Source organism: Mustela nivalis (genome assembly GCF_964662115.1).
Source record: "Mustela nivalis genome assembly, chromosome: 12".
Taxonomy (NCBI): Eukaryota; Metazoa; Chordata; class Mammalia; order Carnivora; family Mustelidae; genus Mustela; species Mustela nivalis.
This window is the reverse complement of record NC_139031.1, coordinates 13,597,718-13,616,190: the sequence shown is the minus strand read 5'-3', so window position 1 is coordinate 13,616,190 and position 18,473 is coordinate 13,597,718. Positions and strand designations below refer to the sequence as shown.

The window sequence follows — 18,473 nt, the reverse complement described above, 5'->3', positions numbered from 1 at the left end:
TGACCTTGCCCGTGTAATCATAAATGTCTGTTGCCCTCTATTAGGCTGATGTCCATTTTTCAGACCCAAGTCTTCGGCACAGAAGTTTAGCAGTGTCCTCACTGTGCCTTTTTAAAAAAGATTATATTTATTTATTTGAGAGACAGAGATCAGGCAGAGAGGCAGGCAGGAGGAAGCAGGCTCCCTGCTGAGCAGAGAGCCCGCTGATGTGGGGCTCGATCCCTGAGATCATGACCTGAGCCGAAGGCAGAGGCTTTAACCCACTGAGCCACCCAGGCGTCCACTGTGCCTTTTAAAGAGAATAATCGCTCGAGATTTTCAATTTCGTATAAAGAACATCATTTAGGGTCAGATTCCTATTTAAAATACCGAGTGACAAAATGAATCAACCTTCTTAAAGTTTACACTCTGGCAACCTTGGTGCTGGGTCAGATTCCTATTTAAAATACCGAGTGAAAAAAATGAATCAACCTTCTTAAAGTTTACACTCTGGCAACCTTGGTGCTGGCACTCGGGACCGGCGGCTCACACGCCAAGTGAGGCCGAAAGCAGCTGTGCCCCGACGACCTCAGGAAAATCAAACCTGTCTTCCAGAAATATCCAGAAAACTGAATGAACGAATACGTGAGAGAATAAGAAGGCCGGACAAAATGGTTTCTACCTGATCAGCTGACACGAGCTGCTTTGGTGACACACTTTAAAAATTACCCTCGTGCCCGGAGGCTGTGTGGTACAGCCCCTGCAGGACAATTTCGGCAGGAGGCAAGGCTGGCAAAGGGTCTGAATAGTAAGGCACGCACCCGCAGATGTCGTCCCAGGAGATTTCAAGGGAGAGAAGATGGCTTATTCAGCACAGTCAGGTGCTCCTTTAATCAAAATCATTTGTAAATATTTAAAATAGGACTGGTTCTATTACCTCATCCTGGGGGACCCAGAAAAATTCCAGTTTGGTTTTTCTCTCTCCAGAACAATTCTCCAGCCATGCCCATGGGGCCGCCTCTTCCAACAGCAACTCACTGAGGAAAAGCAGGTGGTGGGGTTTGATTGGCCTCCTCGCTTTAAAACATCTTCTCAAAGAATCAGAAGAGCTGGCATCTGCCCTCTTCCTGGGAGAGCTCCGGGTCGGGGCTGGGTGGATAGACTGTGGACATGACCATGGGCGAGCACGGTGGTGGTCGGAGGATGGGGCGGGGTGCAGTTTACCGCTGTCAAATTAAGGACTGAGGAGAAATCAGTTGTCTTTGCCAATCATCAAGACTGCCGTCTTTTCAACGGCATGGGACCTGATGCCTGATTCTGCTACTTAGAACCTTCAATCAGTTGGGGTAAGTCATCTACCTTTCTGGCTTTTAGCTTCCTCGCCTATCAAATGAGACAGCTGTGTGCCTCGTCCACCCCATCCAATGATGCACGGGACAATGTAAATGAGAATGCGCAGCCAAGGTTTGTCAGGATACCCCTCGCCCTTAATTTGCTCACACCCAGCCTGCGCCCTCCTGCTCTGGGCTCCTCCTCACAAAGCAGGAGCTGCTGACCATCCCCGCGCTCCAGCAACCAACAGTGCCGAATATTGGGGGTCGGGAATCATAACTCTGCCTCGGCATTCCTCTAAAAATTTCTAGGCAATGTCATCTGGTCCCAGAGATTCCACAACACCCTCAATCAGGTCTAACACAGTGGGTCTGCCTTGATTGATCTCATGCTGCCTCTAAAAGCCACTGGCAGCACAGGCGACTGCCACGAGACACTGTGCTTACTGTCCCGGTGAGCGTCGTCGGCCCCTCCCTCTCTCCCTCTCGAGCTGCCGTGCCAGGTCACATTAGCAGAAGCAGTCAGCATTTTCGACAGAGTCAGGGCGCAAATCCTGGGGTGAGCAGCAAATGGGAAACGAGGCTGGGAACACGGGAGATCAGAATCAAGATGCTCACAGCGCAGGAGAAAGTGGGTTTGGGAACAAGCAGCAAAGTCCTGACTGTTTGAAAGGGAACACTGGTGGGTTAGAAACTTCCGGCCAGTTGAGGCCAAGAGGCTCCCTGACCTGCATGTGCGGGTGCATCCTTGTTTTCCCAGGACGGAAGCCTTCACGTGAGCTCCTCGGTATCTCCTGAAGCAGACCACCCTCACCGAAGGGGAGACCCTCCAATCCCCTTTCTATTCTGAAAGTCCCTGTCGTCCCGGCCTTGCCCTTGGATCCACCTGCCCCCCTGAGCTCCGGATCCTGCCGGCCTACCTCTGAGGCCCCAGTGCCACTGGGGCTGGAATTCACAATTTCACCCCCTCTCCTGCTTATCTACACCCTTTGGACCTCTGACCTTAGAAAGTCCCCTCTTCCCTGCTATTTCCCCAAGCTATTTTCCCTTTGAACAGCCACAGTACTCTTCTGGTTTTTACGGGGGCTGATATTCCATTTTGTGTCATGATTTGTAGGAGTCGTATCTCACGTATTACCCTGCAAACGTCCCAAGGGCAGAGCCCGTCTACCTTATTTAATGACACCTGCACTGCCTAGCATAAGGTCTTACTCTGGTGAGGCCAATCAATATTTACTATGTTAAGCTTTATGATAATTCTGATTTTTAAGAACAAGTAATCATATATCCTCCCCCTTTTCCTCTCACTCCAAAAGGAAGTCACAGTACCATGGACACATTATACAGTGGTTTCTCTATAAATAAAATAGCTATGGGCTTCTGTCTGATCCCACTCAGACTCAAATCCACTTTCCTGTCTTCTTGGGTCTTAACTTTTTTGTTAAGGCAACAGTCATCTGACCTCTCCAGAAAACATGATTTATGTCTTTCTGCAAGCTTCCCGTCATAGCTGGACAGCTGGAAGCCTTCTCAAGAACTCCCCGGTTCCCGTGTTTGGTGTAACGTTGCAGGCGGGCCGCTGCATTTTCCCGTTTACGAAGCTCTGGTCCTCAGCAGCCCACCGTCAGTCACTTACTGGTACTTGTCCCTCAGACGAGAGCCCGCCCATCAGCTCGTTCCCAGCCCTCCCCCATGTCTCAGATGATTCACAACGAAGTCCTTACATTCTGCCAAGAATTTCAGTTCTGTCTTTCTGGGGCCCTGGGGAGCACTGGGGGAGAAGTCTATGCTCAGGCCTGGCGCAGTGCTCAGCCCAGGCAGCCGTCTGATAGGTGGAGAGATCGCTCTCTCGTTCCTCCCTCCTCCTCAGACACGCTGTTCTCTCCTGAGCACATAAGTGGAGGCTCCGTTGTCAATTCGAATCTCATACTTCAAAAACAATAGGCCCTTCTAGTTGATTGTCAGATTTTTAAATTGCTTTTTCTTTTTCCCAGTTGCAGCAAAGGGCTGTGCGGGGCTGCTGGGCCTGTTTTATGGCCCACTCTACAAACTCAGGGACAGGCTGCTGTGGGCTGGGAGAAGCCTTTCTCTTTGTGATGGGACCACCTGAGCCCAAGATATTCCTGGGCTGGGGGAGGGGGATGTGAGACATTGGGGAGGACAGAGTATTCAATCAACATGGGGATGTTATCAAGAAAGGGAACCGACGCCAGTCCCAGAAGGGCTCTATGACACTCTTTTCTGAGACACACTGAGGACCAGGCTGAGACACTAAACAGGCGGAGAGGACACTGGAATGAGACATATACTAGCTCTCTCATGAAAAACAAAGCAAAATACTGAGTTCCTTCTAAAGACGGGAAAGGGATAGCCTGGGCAGGAGTAGCGACAGCGAGAGGGTTTTAATTAGCCTATCTGTACATTTGGTAATGATTTCAGGTGTGAGAATTTATTATTTCATCAAGAAGATTTGTGATTACTAATTAGTGTCATTGTATTCAGTCAGGGATTGATAACGGGGGCCTAACTGTGATCGTTAAGCTTTGCCTCGGGTCCCAGGACACGTGCTGGCCACCAGCGCTAGACTTGGCAGTGCTCGGCCTTTCCCTTCCCTGCCTCTTGGTCCAGGGAAAGGCTGGCAGGTTGGAGCCGGGCTTGCGAGGCTTTGGGATCTACAAAGCCCCGGGGCCCCCGGGGCTGCAAAAGGCCAGGGGACCGACTGTTCCAGAGGGACACGGTCCTGGGGCTCGTCAGGCAGCCCAAGTACAAACCGCACTCTATTCAAGTCTGGCTGGAAAATGTAGGAAAAGAGCCTTTGGCACCAGGGCTAACAGTCTTACAGATATAATAAATATTCCTTTTCCCTTCCCAGGAAGCATCCACAGAGTAAAATGAGTTCTTACTACTTTGGAATAAACAGTAATGCTCTCTGGGTTGAAGAGCCAACTGGCAGTTTGAAAGATTGGGTTAATCAGACATCGAGAAATTTCTGATTAATTGGACAATTATTTCAAATTCTGAGAGAGCCAAGGCGATGCTAGAGAAATATCCTGACCAACTGGGAATAAATTCAATGGCCCGAGGCAGAGATTTTGAAGCCTACAGGAGCTGAAATACGCCGGCATTGCGTACCATTGCTTTCAGGTCCCCCAGATGTATAGGGACTGTAACTATTTTTCATGACCAAAGTGACTCAAACTTCTTTGGGCACTGAACAATTATGGAAAATCTGTCAGACATTCCCTTGAAATCACTTCAGGACTCTAGACCATGGCAAAACCAGGATGTCGGGGCCAGGAGACTGCGATCACCATGTCCGATGACGGGAAGGGGCCCAGTTCCACGGAGCACTGTCTGTGTGAGCCAGCAGCACACGGTGCACCCCGGCCCTGCTCCCTTCTGGCAGGGGGGGGACTCACCTGGTGGGGGCATGCTTCTGTTCCTCCTCCTCATCTGTGTCGCTGCTGATGGTGATGACGCTGACTGTGGGGCTGGGGGTATCAGGAATGACAATCGTCTGCCGCTGTCGCTCCCTGGTGGTGCTGGAGGCCCCGTCACCCCAGCCGCACGTGACCGAGGAGCTGCAGGCCGGGCTGTTGTGCACCAGGGCGCAGCGGGGAGGCGTGTTCTCTTTGACGCGCTTGGACCGCTGAGGGGAGCTGACGGCCTGTGAGGAGGACACTTCGCAGGTGGAGACGTTTCTGGAACGACAAAGGCCCATACGCTCAGGGAGGCCCCTGTGGCTCCTCCCAAGGAGCCCAACTGTCTAGGGACACCGGCTTTGTCAAACCTCTGTTACCAAGTGAGAAGTTCAGGGCACTCAGATGTTTTCTGTAACTGCAGAAGCGGCTGCCCCTGGAGCTCATTCATTCAGTCACTTGCTACACACACGACAGAGAGACCTGGCCTTCTCTGGGCTCTGGTCTGGTGCCACATGCCTGTTCCCAGTGGGAGAAAGGGAGCAGCCAGGGGCCTGAGAAGAGGGAGAGGGCTTGTGCCCAAGGACTGGGCTGGTCTCTGGGGGCAGATGCAGTGCCCAAGGTCTCAAGGTTGTCTGCCTACCCTCCTATCTTCACGGTCAAGGCCTCACTTCCTGAGCTCTGTCCTGTCATTCTGCAAATGTACATGGGTCTTGTTTTGAAGGGAGTTGAAAGAAATGTTATTTGCCACACAGAGCCTCGGTTTTCTTGCTAATGGCTGTTTTGCAACTTATGAAATGAAAACACTCACGTCTTTGACACCTGGGCCTCACAGGAAGTTTACCGTCTGTTTGAACTGTAATGAGAAAAACTGGGCAAAATGCAGGAGGGAAAGGTGTACTTAAATAGGGACCTTTTAATCTTGTCTTTGATTGGCTCAGAACTCCTTATCAAATTAGCAAATGTAGTGTCTGCTAACTTAAGGGAAAAAAATACCTTTCCCTCTCCCCTCCCCAGCAACCCATGCTGATCTTAGTTTTATCTGTATAGTGAAGGCCCAGTGAAATTTTTAAGACTCTTCTATGTCCTTAGAGATTCTAATACTTCCTAGCCAAAAGGGAGGCACGAAGATGAAAATAATTCTGTAGATTTATTTAATTTTCTATATAGCTAGCGTCAGATGTGTTGCTTGCCCCTTTCTGGGAGCTGGCAGTAAGTTTTACTGATAAGATTGTTCCACTGTTTGCACTTAGCATAAACCTATACATTTATTATTGTTACTGTGTTGCAATTTTGAGATGATGTTTTCACTACCTCAGCAGTTAATGGATCTCCATTTGGCACTGTTAAAGAATAGGGGGCCAGGCTGTACCACCCAACAAGGGAGAGCCTTCTGTTTTCCTTAAGGCATTGGTCTTAAAAATAGGCAAATACAAAAATTTCAGTATAATTATATCGATCTTGAAAAGTACTGGCAATGAGCCTTCATAAAGCCAGCTGGGTAATGAGTGGGCAACAGGGAGGGGCTTGTCCATGGGTGGGCAGGCTAAGAGTTCTTACTGCCCCTGCTTGACAAGGCGAGCCTTGAGGATGCTAAGCTCAGCCCAGGGTCAGCCTAGTGTTCTGTGTGACCACCCACACCGCTGGGCATGACAGAGCAAAGGGCTGAGATGGTGGCCCCTGTTGCCAGACAATCTAATAATGACACAGCTGTGTTGTCACAGGGCTGCCAGAGATCTGAGATGAATTTCCCAGAACTGTCAGAAATACTCCAGTGAAGAATCGTGAAGAACGACAACTCAAAGGAAGTCAGCTCTTAGGTTAAACTTCAAAGGAGAATGACAAAAAGGCAGGCCTAGTTTCTGGCACCTGGTTAAACGAGGAAGTAGGAAACCAAAAGTCACTGGACTATTTTATGTACCGGACTTCTTTCTCTTGAGCAGCCTATTCTAAATAAGCAATTAAGTGCCTCCAAGTCAGTGACTCTGGAGAAAAATGTAGGAGCAATTCTGCACCACACGACCTTGATCGCGATTTTTTTTTTTTTTTTTTAATTTGGAGATCTTTTTAAAAGACAAATTTATTGAGGTATAATTTACATTCAGTAAAAGTCATCCTTTGGAAGTGTTGGGTGAGTTCTGACAAAGGTACACATAGCCCTGCCAATCCAGACAGAGAACTTTCCTGGAAAGTTCCCTCAGGCTCCCTTTCTGTCAATCCCTTCCTCTCCCACCCAGTACTCCCTGGCAACTCCTGATCTACTTTTGTCTTTTCCAAAATGCCATCTAAATGGGACCATGTAGTATATGGCCTTTTCTGTCTTATTTTAAGAGTTCACTGAGGTGAAACTGGACTGAAAGGGACTGAAAAAGATTATTCTGCTGGTAATATCTATGATTAACCAAAATTATTGCATATTTTTAAAGAAGCAGCTAAGTGAGATTGATTTTTGACCCTGGATATCAAAGAAAGAACATTTCTCTACCGTTCATTTAAAAAAAAACAAACAAACAGTATTATGATTTCCAAAGTGCAACGTCAGAGGCATGTCTGGGTGTTTTATGCAGAAGAGAAAGGGCACAAATGGCTTCAGATGAAGGCGCTGGACACTGGAAAATTCCAGGCCCTCCCCGTGGGGAGCGGGCACCACAGGGAGGATGGTAAGGCAAGTGGCAGGTTAGAGAAGTGAGACTGAATGTCTCCTTCAAGCCCTAGTGCTATGCAGTGGTAGGACACATTCCGAAAACATTCTGCCGGCCACTCCCTGTCCCACACCTGGGACTCGGAGCACATGCTGGAGCACAGGCTGACACTCCTAATGCTAAGAGATCTCCCCGCTCCAGGGCAACTCTCACCACCTACCTCGCAGAGGACTGGTGCTGCTTACTCTTCCGGGAGGAGGTGGTGCTGGTTGGCTGCTGCCGCATCACGTGAGCCACGCCCACATTTAAGGGCTGGGCGGCTGGAAGGGTCACATGACCAGTCAACAGCGTAGGCTGCTGCATGATGGGATTGTAATGGCTGCCGTGAGCGTGGGTGTTCCTGTGTGGGAAAACAATGGTTAAACAAGGAACTTTACTGGTTTTATAAATATGGAGCTGCTTTTTTTTTTAAGGTTTTTTAAATTTATTTGACAGAAACAGAGAGGGAGCACAAGTAGGCAGAGCAGCAGGCAGAAAGGAGAGGGAGAAGCAAGCGCTATGCTGAGCAGAGAGCCTGATGGGGGACTGGACTCCAGGACCATCATGCCCGGAGCCCAAGGTAACCGCTTAACCCACGGAGCCACCCAGGTGCCCCTGGAGCTTCTTTTTTAGGATAAAAGTTCCTCCCCAGTTAAAAGCCAAATTAAAAAAGTTGACTCCCACGAGCTCATGGGGTTGTTGAAGAGATGAGCTCATCAGATCAGCCTCCCAGGTGCGATGATGTTTAAAGGAGTGGGCAGAAACCCAGTTTGTTGGTGAGTGAGAAAGAGGACATTGCAACTGGGAAGAATGTTGCAAGTTCACCTTAAGTTCTGGGGAGAGAAGATAAATAGTCCCTCTACCTTTTAAAGTCCCCAGACAGGTGAGAGAAGATAAATAGTCCCTCTACCTTTTAAAGTCCCCAGACAGGTGACTGTGTGTACATTTTTAGAGTTTGTGAGTGACTTTAATGGGTTATCACAGTCTGTGAGGTAGGAGATAATGGCAATGCCATTTTATAAATGAAAAAATTGTAGCTTATATTAAAAAAAAAGGAAACAACTTTGAAAACTAGACATTGTACGTTCTTGCTGTTTGGAAATGTTAACATTCTTTTGAATTCTCTCGTGGCTAGCACAATGCTCAAGCATGTAGCAGCTGATCAATTAATTACATGCTTGCTGAATGAACAATTAGATTAACTGAAGGTTGACTAGACGTGTACAGAATTTGGTACTAAGTCAAAATTAGGAAGACACATGTTGATAGAGGTACTACTGGTAGCCATTTTCCTGAAAATGGGTTATCTTTCAAGAGTTCTTATGATCTGGATTGTGTGGAGCTCAAAGGCTTATTTTTCCACAGAAAGATTAAAGGTGGTGATTAATTCAGAGACTTGCCCTTAAAAGCCCATTCAGCACCTAATAGAATTAAAAATTGAAGGAGAATTTACTTGAATTTAAAAAAAACATTATAAAAATCATCTTTGCAACTTGGGGAAAAGGATGAATAGGAAAAAAAAAAGGACTATACAAGAGTGTAGAGATTTTGATAGCGTTTTTGGACATTTACACTTAGAAACTGATGTTATGGCTTCTTGAGTTTGTAGCTGCTGTTTCTTCTACAGACATGGCATTCTTTTGACACAAGTCTAGCACCAGTACTTCTCTTTAATTTATTAGCCATGGTTATAGATGTTCTTTGGCCCACACATGAAATGGAGAAGAGACTGGAAACAAAGTGTCAGCTTTAAGCGTTTCCTGTGGTAACCAGGTAAGAGCTATGGAGGGAGGAGGAAGAGGAAAATCTATATGAGTGAGTAGGTGAGTTTTGCTAAAATTAAATGAGCTATAAATGCTGAAAGACACAGGAAAAAGTAGTACAGCATATATCTGTGGTCTTTTAGGAGAAAAGGGGGAGAGAAAAAAACCAATTGGTCAGACAGCTTTTCCACTTGGTTGCTGTTCCTAATGAGCTGGAGAGGGAAGACAGTCTCACACAGCACCAGCCAGTGGGAGTGGGGGGAAGGGAAGATAACAGATCTGTTCATTTATTCATTGCCTGTCCTACAGCAGATGCTAGTTTAATACATGTTAAATATAGGTCAAGTGCTTTGTATTTTATCTTAATTTAAACCTCCTAGCCATTCTATGAAGTAGGGATTATTATCCCCACTTTACTGAAGAAGAAACTGAGGCTCAGGTTAGGTAACTTTCCCCAGGTCCTGCAGAACCAGAACCGAACCACTGCTTTGAAAGTGCTTCCAGTGAGTGGGGATGGACTAGGTGGGTGTTGTCAGTGGGAAGTGAGTCGGGCTGCAGGAAAGAGCCTGTGTCCTCTCTTGTTTCTACCAGTCAGAAAATTAAATGGAGGAAGAGAGGAAGCTGCCTTTGAGGCTTGCCTGGTGGGTGGGGGTGGGGAGGAGGGTTCTGTCTCCACGTCTTTTTGTTATACTGAGAGCGCTTCAATCACCATAGCCTTTTGGATCCGAAAAAGAACCTCAGGGAGGCTGCATGGTTGGTATGGAGTCTGTCGGAAGGTGGAGGGATGCCCTGATGTTTGGGCTGAGAGAGCCCAGAGGGCCATGGGAAGCTGGAACAACCTGGGGACTGCCATTTGGCTCTGCTCGGGTGAAGGGGGCAGTGGTAGTGTTGGGATGGAGAAGCGGAAAGTGGCCATAAAAACAAGAGAGCAAGGTGCTGGTGAGAAAGCCAGTGCATAGGGTGGGCGGGGTGCTGGAGTCAGATACAGGGCACAGTGGGCCGGTGGCGGTCAGCTGCGGGCCTCTGACATCTGTGGAAAATGGACTTTGGTCTATCAGATCTCACTATTAACTGAAGAGACACATTCAGCAAACATGCCAGAGTTTACCATTCCAAATAAAGCCCCATTCTGTCAGGCTTTCCCCTGAGAGGTCAAATTCAACTCCAGTGTGCCCATGTCTCCAAACACCTTGAGAGCACTTTCTAGAATTGCTTTGGAGCCTCAAGGACTCCCTGCTGCATTCTTTTACTGCTGACACATCTTTGTTCTCTGGGAGTGGAATTTAATTCTGAGAAACAAACCAAAAATCATCCAGAGGCAAGTCTGTGAATTACACGTGTGACCAAACGATGTAACTGGATTTGGGGTCGATGGCGGCCAACTGACCTTAAGGTAAAGAAGCTGATTTTCTTGTGTCCCGGTACAGTTATTGAAAAATGAACTCTCATTACACTGCAGTTGTATTCCACATAATCTTCCTTTTACTTTAAATAGTTCTCTCTAAGCCAAAGAACTGACAGCATGGGCCTAGCCAGGAGCCCTCTGAGTGAGCAGTGGACATGCCTCTCATCCCAGATATGCCTGCTTTCGTGCTTACCTCCAGTCGGCCAACTGCTGGGTGCCTGCCATGGTCTCGGGAATGACAGTCGCGTGCTGCACAGACGTGTGGGTGGCCACTCCGGTCAGCTGCTGCCATGCCGGGGGAAGCAGGATTTGCTGGGTCCCACTTGGCCAGGCCTGCTGCAGAACAGAGGACGTGTGCCATCAACACGTTTGTTAATCACACAGTCTGTCTGCCTGAGTCAAGTCCTGATTGGGCCTGGGGCTGAGCTGGACCCTGCAATGGGTGTTCAAGGGGAGACCCAGTCTTTGGCCTTGAAAACTAAGTTAAGGGGTGATCAAATCGGTGACCTACACAGAAGATAGTAAGTACACGGGCACAGAGTCATATGGAAGGGATTTATTCGCGTGGAAGAATGATTTGTTTAGAAATTCGCTCTAAGAACAATGCTCAAGGTTTCCCAAAGTTCACTTCTGATTTGTGCTGGTACATAGCTATGTGCAGGAGACCGAAACAGCTGCCTTGGGCCACACAAAGGTAACTTTCTGCCCTCAGGAAGTTTTCCATCTCATATCCTTTATTTTGCCTTTTGTTTAGGAATTAGAATCTAGACCTCCAACTTGTGTATCTTCTTAACCTAAAGTAACATAATTCTGAGATCACCAGACACTTGCCCACACCTGAGAGCAAGCAAGCATGAAGTAAAATATTCTCAGCTGGGGACTTAACTTTCACTGAGAATTACCCTGATCCACCAAAGCCAAAATGACATATAGTTAAGCAAGACACTGCTTGATTCTTCATAAATTTTAAGCTTTTTCTAAGAACTCTAAAATGAATTTTCCCGATTCTTCCTTAGAGTCACTGGCGGGCGGGGGTTGGGGGGAGTGGTTTGCCTGGTGTCTGCGCTTCCTGTATGTTTAGTCACTCTTCTGCTTACCTTTGGTTAGTAAATGATTCAGACTAAACACTGTTGTCCAGAGTTGGACACCTAAAGGAACACCGCTCAGGTAACATACTTCTTGGGCGGGTCAAGAATTTAAAGATTCAGTTACATGTTGTTCTTTCCAGTGGGCTGGGTATCACTGACATTGGATAAATTCTCGAATACAGTGCTCCACTGACCTCATCTTTAATAGGTGCATTTTGGCTCTTATGTACAGACAAGCACTTCTGGAAGGGAATCACGAACTTGAGTCAAAACTTAAGAAACAATGATGTGTATAAAATGATGCAACACACTTTAGATCTGAGTGGATGGTCCACCTGGTCCATCCTTTTCACTGTGCAGATGAGGCCAGTGAGATCGCGCATACCTTTTTTACACTGCCTCTTTGCTTACTGATCTGTTTTGATACAGGCAAAAAGCTTAGGGACCACAGTTTATACAGTAAGTGTTTAATAAATGTTTGTTGATAAAATGAAAGAAGCAAATCTACCAAGGTAATTAATTATCATTAACTATATTCCATGTTTAATGAATTCAGACACGGCAGAAAAATAATTTAATTGATTAAAACAGTTACAAGCTCAAAAAGTTAAATGACTAATAATTTTGTTGCAGTAAGGTTCATACTGACTTGGAGGCTCATTTCAGCTTTCCAGAAAAGCATGTGTTTTGACTATTACTTCTGAATTATAAATCTTGATATTAAGCCAAGGATATCATTTTCCCCCTACATTCCCAAAATGGATGTTAACGTTTTACCTCAAAGAGACAGGGTAAAGGCTGTATTTGCCGCCTTCCACTGAATGACAGGTTCAGCTCATGGGAGATGAACTTCACTCTTTTATGATTACTTGTGTACACTTCTATAACTTATGCTTTAGTACTACTTTATAATTTATAAGATTAGAGCTAATATATTTTTTTAAGATTCTATTTATATATTTGAGAGTAAGTGAGAGAGAGAGAGAGCACATGCTCTCACACACGAGCAGGGGTGGGGGGCACAGGGACAGGGAGAAGCAGGCTCCTGGCTGAGCAGGGAGCATGATGTTGGGCTTCATCTTGGGACCCTGGGACCATGACCTGAGCCAAAGGTAGACACTTAACCAATGGAGCCACCCAGGCGCCCCTAGAGCGAATACTTCTTGATGCATACTGTGTGCCAAGAACAGAGCTAAGACCACAGATAGGTATCTGACTTTATCTTTGTGTGTGTGTTACAGATTTTATTTATTTATTTATTTGAGAGAGAGGACAGGAACAGGGGAGAGGGAAGCAGGCTCTGCACTGAGTCCAAAGCCAAACGAACGTGGCGCTCGATCCCATGACCGTGAAATCAAGAGTCGGACGCTCAACCGTGGAACCCCCCAGGCACCCCAAGTTTCTGACTTCATCTTTATACCAGTTTTGTGAGGTAGGGACTGTTATTTCTCCCCATTTCTCAGACAGATAAACAGAACTACAGAGATGCTAAATCACCTGCCAGAAATGTAGGAAATGAAACATTTATTGCTCTCTTTCTCTAAACCCAACTGAAATGATAGTGAAGGAATAAATAATATAGAGATCTGTAAGGACAAAGACAACAGAGGAGACAACAGTTAACAAGATCTTAGAAACTGGAAAACAGACGGGCAATTACTGAGTTATCCGAGGTCAAGTCTGTGAGAGTCCTTTACCTTTCAGTTTGCAGACCCAAAGTAGGAGGCTGGAGGATTCGCTCTAGGAAAACTGACTAGTCCAAGAGGAAAAAACTACAGATACTTTGGAGGATCAGGGAATCTGCCAATGAAAATGCTGGGCTCAGTCCTTATCAGACTAGAGAGAAGCCTGCATTTAGTAGTCCGTTCTCACCCTCCTGTAGCTTTCAAATTTAGTTTTTTAGTGCTTCAGTCTTAATATGAATGAACAGCCCGGGTACCTGGGTGGCTCAGTAGGTTAAGCCTCTACCTTCGGCTCAGGTCATGACCTCAGGGTTGTGGGATTGAGCCCCATATTGGGCTCTCTGTTCAGCAGGGAGCCTGCTTCCCCTTCTCTCTCTGCCTGCCTCTCTGCCTACTTGTCATCTCTCTCTCTCTGTCAAATAAATAAATAAAATCTTAAAAAAAATATATGAATGAACAGCCAAGGACAACCAGATATTAAAGGAAGCTTCTAACATGAGTCTAAAACAAGAAACTCAGAGGAAACAAAACAGTGTAGAAATCAGAAGAAAATTTCCAAAACCTTAAACTGTCCTCACAGAGTTAAAAAAAAAAAAAAAAAGAATTATACACACACACACACACACAAACACACACACACACGAAACATGATCATATACAGGAATATATATCTGTTTGTCCATATCTGTATTCAGAGAGTAAGAAAGAATTCTTAGAAATGAGAACTGTAACAGAAGTTAATTCCATACAAGGTTTTTAGAAAAAGCTGAAAAAGACCTCTTGGAAAGAAGCACAGATAGAATATATATAGAGAGAATAAAAGATGAAGATCATTAGATTCATTCAAAAGCACCAACATCCAATTAGGAAGAACTTCACAAAGAGGAATCAGAGAAAGTGCTGGCTTTGGCGGCACACATACTGAAGTTGGAACAATATGGAGAAGACGAGCGCGGCCCCTGCACAAGGATGCCATGCACATTCTCGAAACGTTCCATACTGAAAGAAGAGAGAGAGAAAATGGAGGGGAAAAACTTAAAGAAAAAATAAAAAACAAACTTTTAGACTGAAAGGGCAAACAGGGTCCAAGACAATGTATGAAAAAAAGACCCATGAGGAAGCATATAGTCACACAATTTCAGACCAGTGTGGACAAGGAGAGTCTCAAGAGGGAGGAAACTAAGCCAATGGAAAAATGAAACCACCGTTAACTCCAGGACAAACAAGCTGCACAGGAAAGGAATAGAATCAGAATATATTATGAAGCTCAGCAGAGAATAGTATATAAAACTGAAGATAATAATTATGTAAATAATACAGAGTGGTTCAAAAAGAAACTTCCTTGGGAAGAATGGGAGAGTGGAAGAGAGTGAGAGAGAGAGACAGAGGGAGAGGGACAGTGCATGGCTGGGCAGGTGCTGGGGGGATGGGGTGGTCTGGGGGCCAAGTCTTCATCTTCCACAGTAAGACGGAAATTCCAAAATGGAAATGTCAGAAAAAAGTAGTTTAAGCATGCTATTTAGAAACTTGGAGTTAAATGACAAAACAGTGAAAAGTTATTTTGGGGGGGGTCGGAAATTGGGGATGGGATGGAGCAGGGCACTATTTTCTTGTAAGTTTATTCACTCATTTAACTTTAAGAATTAGGTGCATGTATTATTTTGGAAAAAAAATTAAAAATAACTTCCCTAAAGTCACATAGCTGGCAGATGGTGGGACTGGCCTCTGACTTGTAGGCAATCAAATCCCAGAGCTCCTGCCCTCAGCCAGCACACTACCTCTCTTCATAGCAAGGATACACAGAAACGATGCCTCTATTGAAGATCAGGGACTCGAGGTAAATGCATGAAAGTAGCATGGAAAAGCCTTCCTTATTCATGAACAATTCAGACACCAAGCAAGACAGAAGCAGAGAGCAAGACAGAAAGGTTAGACAGACTCATTGCTAAAAATGTTACTAGAGGAGGTTTTGAGTGAGAAGCAGTGAAGTTTTAGATTTTGGACAGTTTAAGAAGTTCCAGCCAACTGTTTGTCCTTAGGGGAGCATTTAAAGGGATTCAGATAATAGGACTTGACTGGCTAGAAGGCACCTTATTGGTGAAAGGCTGTGGTCTTCCATGAACCTCCATATTTTGGACGGGTGGGGGTTGGGTGGGGTGGGGTTGCGGGGGTGAGAGAGAGCTCCAAATTCCTGTTCCAGCCTTGTTGGAACAAGTCGAAAAGGGTTTTGGACCCCGCCATTTGAAACGTGAGATAAATTCAATACTGTCTAATCTGAGCCCGTATTTCCCGCCTCTCTGTCTTTACGCACTCGTTCCCAACTTCTGATGGTGGTCTGGGTGCGAGCTCTGGTTTGAGGCCTGAGAGGACACAGGTGCCAGCCGCCGCTGGGCGGTACCAACAAGGCTGTACTGGTAAGAGTCTGGGAAGACCACTCCCAGATCACTGACACAAGAGGGTGTGAGTTCACTCTGGCCTTCGGTGCACATGTCCTTGCCTCCCACCCCCAGAGAGACGGTCTCCCTCTGAAGGACGTGAGAAGCGGCTGGAAGGTGGGGAGGAAAAGGCAAAGCAAACAAAACGAATGTGAGGACTGGACTGAGAAGACTCCGTCTCTAAACTTTCACAAATACAATCCTTGGAAAGGTTTAAATATTTGTAAAAAGAGTGATGCCCACTTGCTGGATATACTTAAGGTAAGGAATAATATTTGGGAAGCCTCTGCCTGATACCTAGAAATTTACCCAGAGGAACATGAAGGTGCTAGTTTAAATGTTTAGTTACTGCTTTTTTAAAAAGCCACCAAACGAGTTTTATAAGTCAGCTTAACTTTCATCCTTTGAAGGCACCAATTAAAAATACCAGGAGAGCTCTACCCTTCTAGGCTGACATACCGCTGTAGATTAAGTGAACAGAAACAACCAATGGACAGAAAGACACACGGTGACACTGGATAGTACAGGAAGTTTTTTTAAACCGAATATAAGAAATCTTTGCATGTCGAGACACATTGGTCTACCGTGGTTTTTTGTTTTTTTGTTTTTTTTTAAAGATTTGATTTGAGAGAGAGTGCATGAGCGGGTTGAAGGGTAGAGGGAGAAGCAGACTCCCCGCTGGGCGGGGAGCCTGACTCAGGGCTCAGTCCTGGGGCTCCAGGATCATGACCTGAACCGCAGGCAGACGCTTAACTGACTGAGCCACCCAGGTGCCCGCATCGTGTCCTTTTTAATGGCTACATGGTGTTCCATTTTATGCACACACATCAATTTACTTAACAAATCTATGATGAACATTCAAATTGCCCCTAGTAGTTCCGTGTTATAAACACTGTAGAGACTAAACTCTTTGTACAGGTATTTTTTGTTCCCTCTCCCAATTAGAGCTTTAGGTTAAATCCACTTGGAGATTTACAGCACTCTAGGGACTCTCTTTCAAGTAGGCAAAGGTAAATCTCTTCCCTGCTATGATTAAAAGACAAGCAAATTCAGAAATGCTGAGCCTACTGGTTTTCCCCAAACCGAATAATGAAGAATGACTAGATTAGCTAATAAGAATGCTAATTATTGTTTCTTTCAGAAATGATTTCTGGCTTGCCAGGGTTAAGTGGGCAAACAAACAAAAAATCTGTAAGTATGTGCAAGTTCTATAGGTTTTGGCTCACAGAGGAGGAGCACCGGGAAGCTGGTCTGGATTTCTGCCAATCAAAGAAAATAAGAACAAGATAGTTGGCCCCCGGAGTGAGCTTATAGTTCTTTCTCTTGATCTTTCTTGGCCTTTTCCGAACTCCCCCCTACCAAACTGTGTGAGCAAAAGGAAGCTCTGAGGACTGGTGAGCGAGGCAGAAGTAGGCGGCCTACTTTAAATATGGAAGGTTCTCTGTTTATAAACTTCCAGCAACACAACTCCGTAGGCCATCAGAAAGTGGTGTCAGTGGTCACTACAGGGCCATTTTGGACACAAGAACAGAGATGAAGAATGATACATATCCACCTTAAATAAGTTGTTCCAGAACACAGAAGAAGAGGGTAATTATATCCAGCATACTATACTGTGTGAGACTGGGATGACCTCGAAGCTCAAATTAGATAAGGATTTTGTAAGAGAAAGAAATTATAGGTGACTTCTCACTTCTGAATCTAGATAAAAAACACTAACCACAGTATTTACAAACAATCCAGTATTGTAAAGCGTAAATGCGAATCAAACACACGTGATCAAATGAAGCTCCTCTCAGAAATACAAGGACAGTTTAACATTAAAAACCTGTTAATGCAACTTGTCATATTAGCAGATGAACAAAAACCACATGAGTATTTTAATAAATGCATAAAGAACATGTGATACCATTCAAAAGGTAGCAAGCTTGGTAAAGTTTCTGTCAAAGACCAATGGCAAACAAAGTATGGCAAACAGAAGAATTTCCTCTAAAGTTAGGCACCAGTCAAGGATGACCAGCGTCCACACTGTTGTTGAACATGGCTTGAGGTGCTGCTGCACAGTGGAAGAAGGATTGTGGAGGAAGAAACAAAGCTAGTAAAAAGGTAGAATCCATAAGAAATCCACAGGAATTCACAGAAACAACCAGAACTACTCAGAGTTTAGAAGGACTGCTAGATAGGGGCACCTGGGTGGCTCCAGTCATGATCTCAGGGTCCCGGGATCGAGCCCCGTGTCAGGCCCCCTGGTCAGCGGGGAGCCTGCTTCTCCCTCTCCTTCTGCCCCTCCCTCTGCTCGTGTGCACACATGCGCACACGCATTCTCTCTCAAATAAAAAAATAAAATTTAAGAAAAAAAAAGGACTACTAGATATAACAAACTGAGTAGAGCCAACAGGTTTCATCCTGGAAACCAAAAGCAAATAATCAGAAAAGAAAATTAATAGAATTATTAATAGTGACAAAACCTGCTAAATATTTAGGAATTATTCCAAAAAAGGGAAACTTTTAATGAAGAGTAAAGGATAAATATACAGCTATGCTATATTTTGTGCATGAAATGACTGAACACTATAAGGATATCAGCTTTTCCTCAGGTAAATACAAAATTTAACCCAGGTCCAGCAAATACAGTTCAGGGCCTTTTGTTTTGTAATGACAGTTGCTCAATGCTGTGTAACTCTGAGCCA

General features: G+C 45.5%; 1 protein-coding gene across 4 annotated transcripts in view; it reads right to left on the bottom strand.

Moving 5' to 3' along the window:
* The window catches only part of HIPK2 (homeodomain interacting protein kinase 2), a 180,415-nt gene that overhangs the window by 25,269 nt on the left and 136,673 nt on the right, over positions 1 to 18,473 (bottom strand). For all 4 annotated transcript variants that reach the window (XM_082693876.1, XM_082693873.1, XM_082693874.1 and 1 more), the window contains exons 10-12: positions 10,772 to 10,914; positions 7,592 to 7,771; positions 4,730 to 5,011 (exon numbers count right to left, since the gene is read on the bottom strand). In XM_082693876.1, the coding sequence (XP_082550002.1) occupies positions 4,730 to 5,011; positions 7,592 to 7,771; positions 10,772 to 10,914 (605 nt within the window). The remainder of the gene's footprint in view (positions 1 to 4,729; positions 5,012 to 7,591; positions 7,772 to 10,771; positions 10,915 to 18,473) is intronic.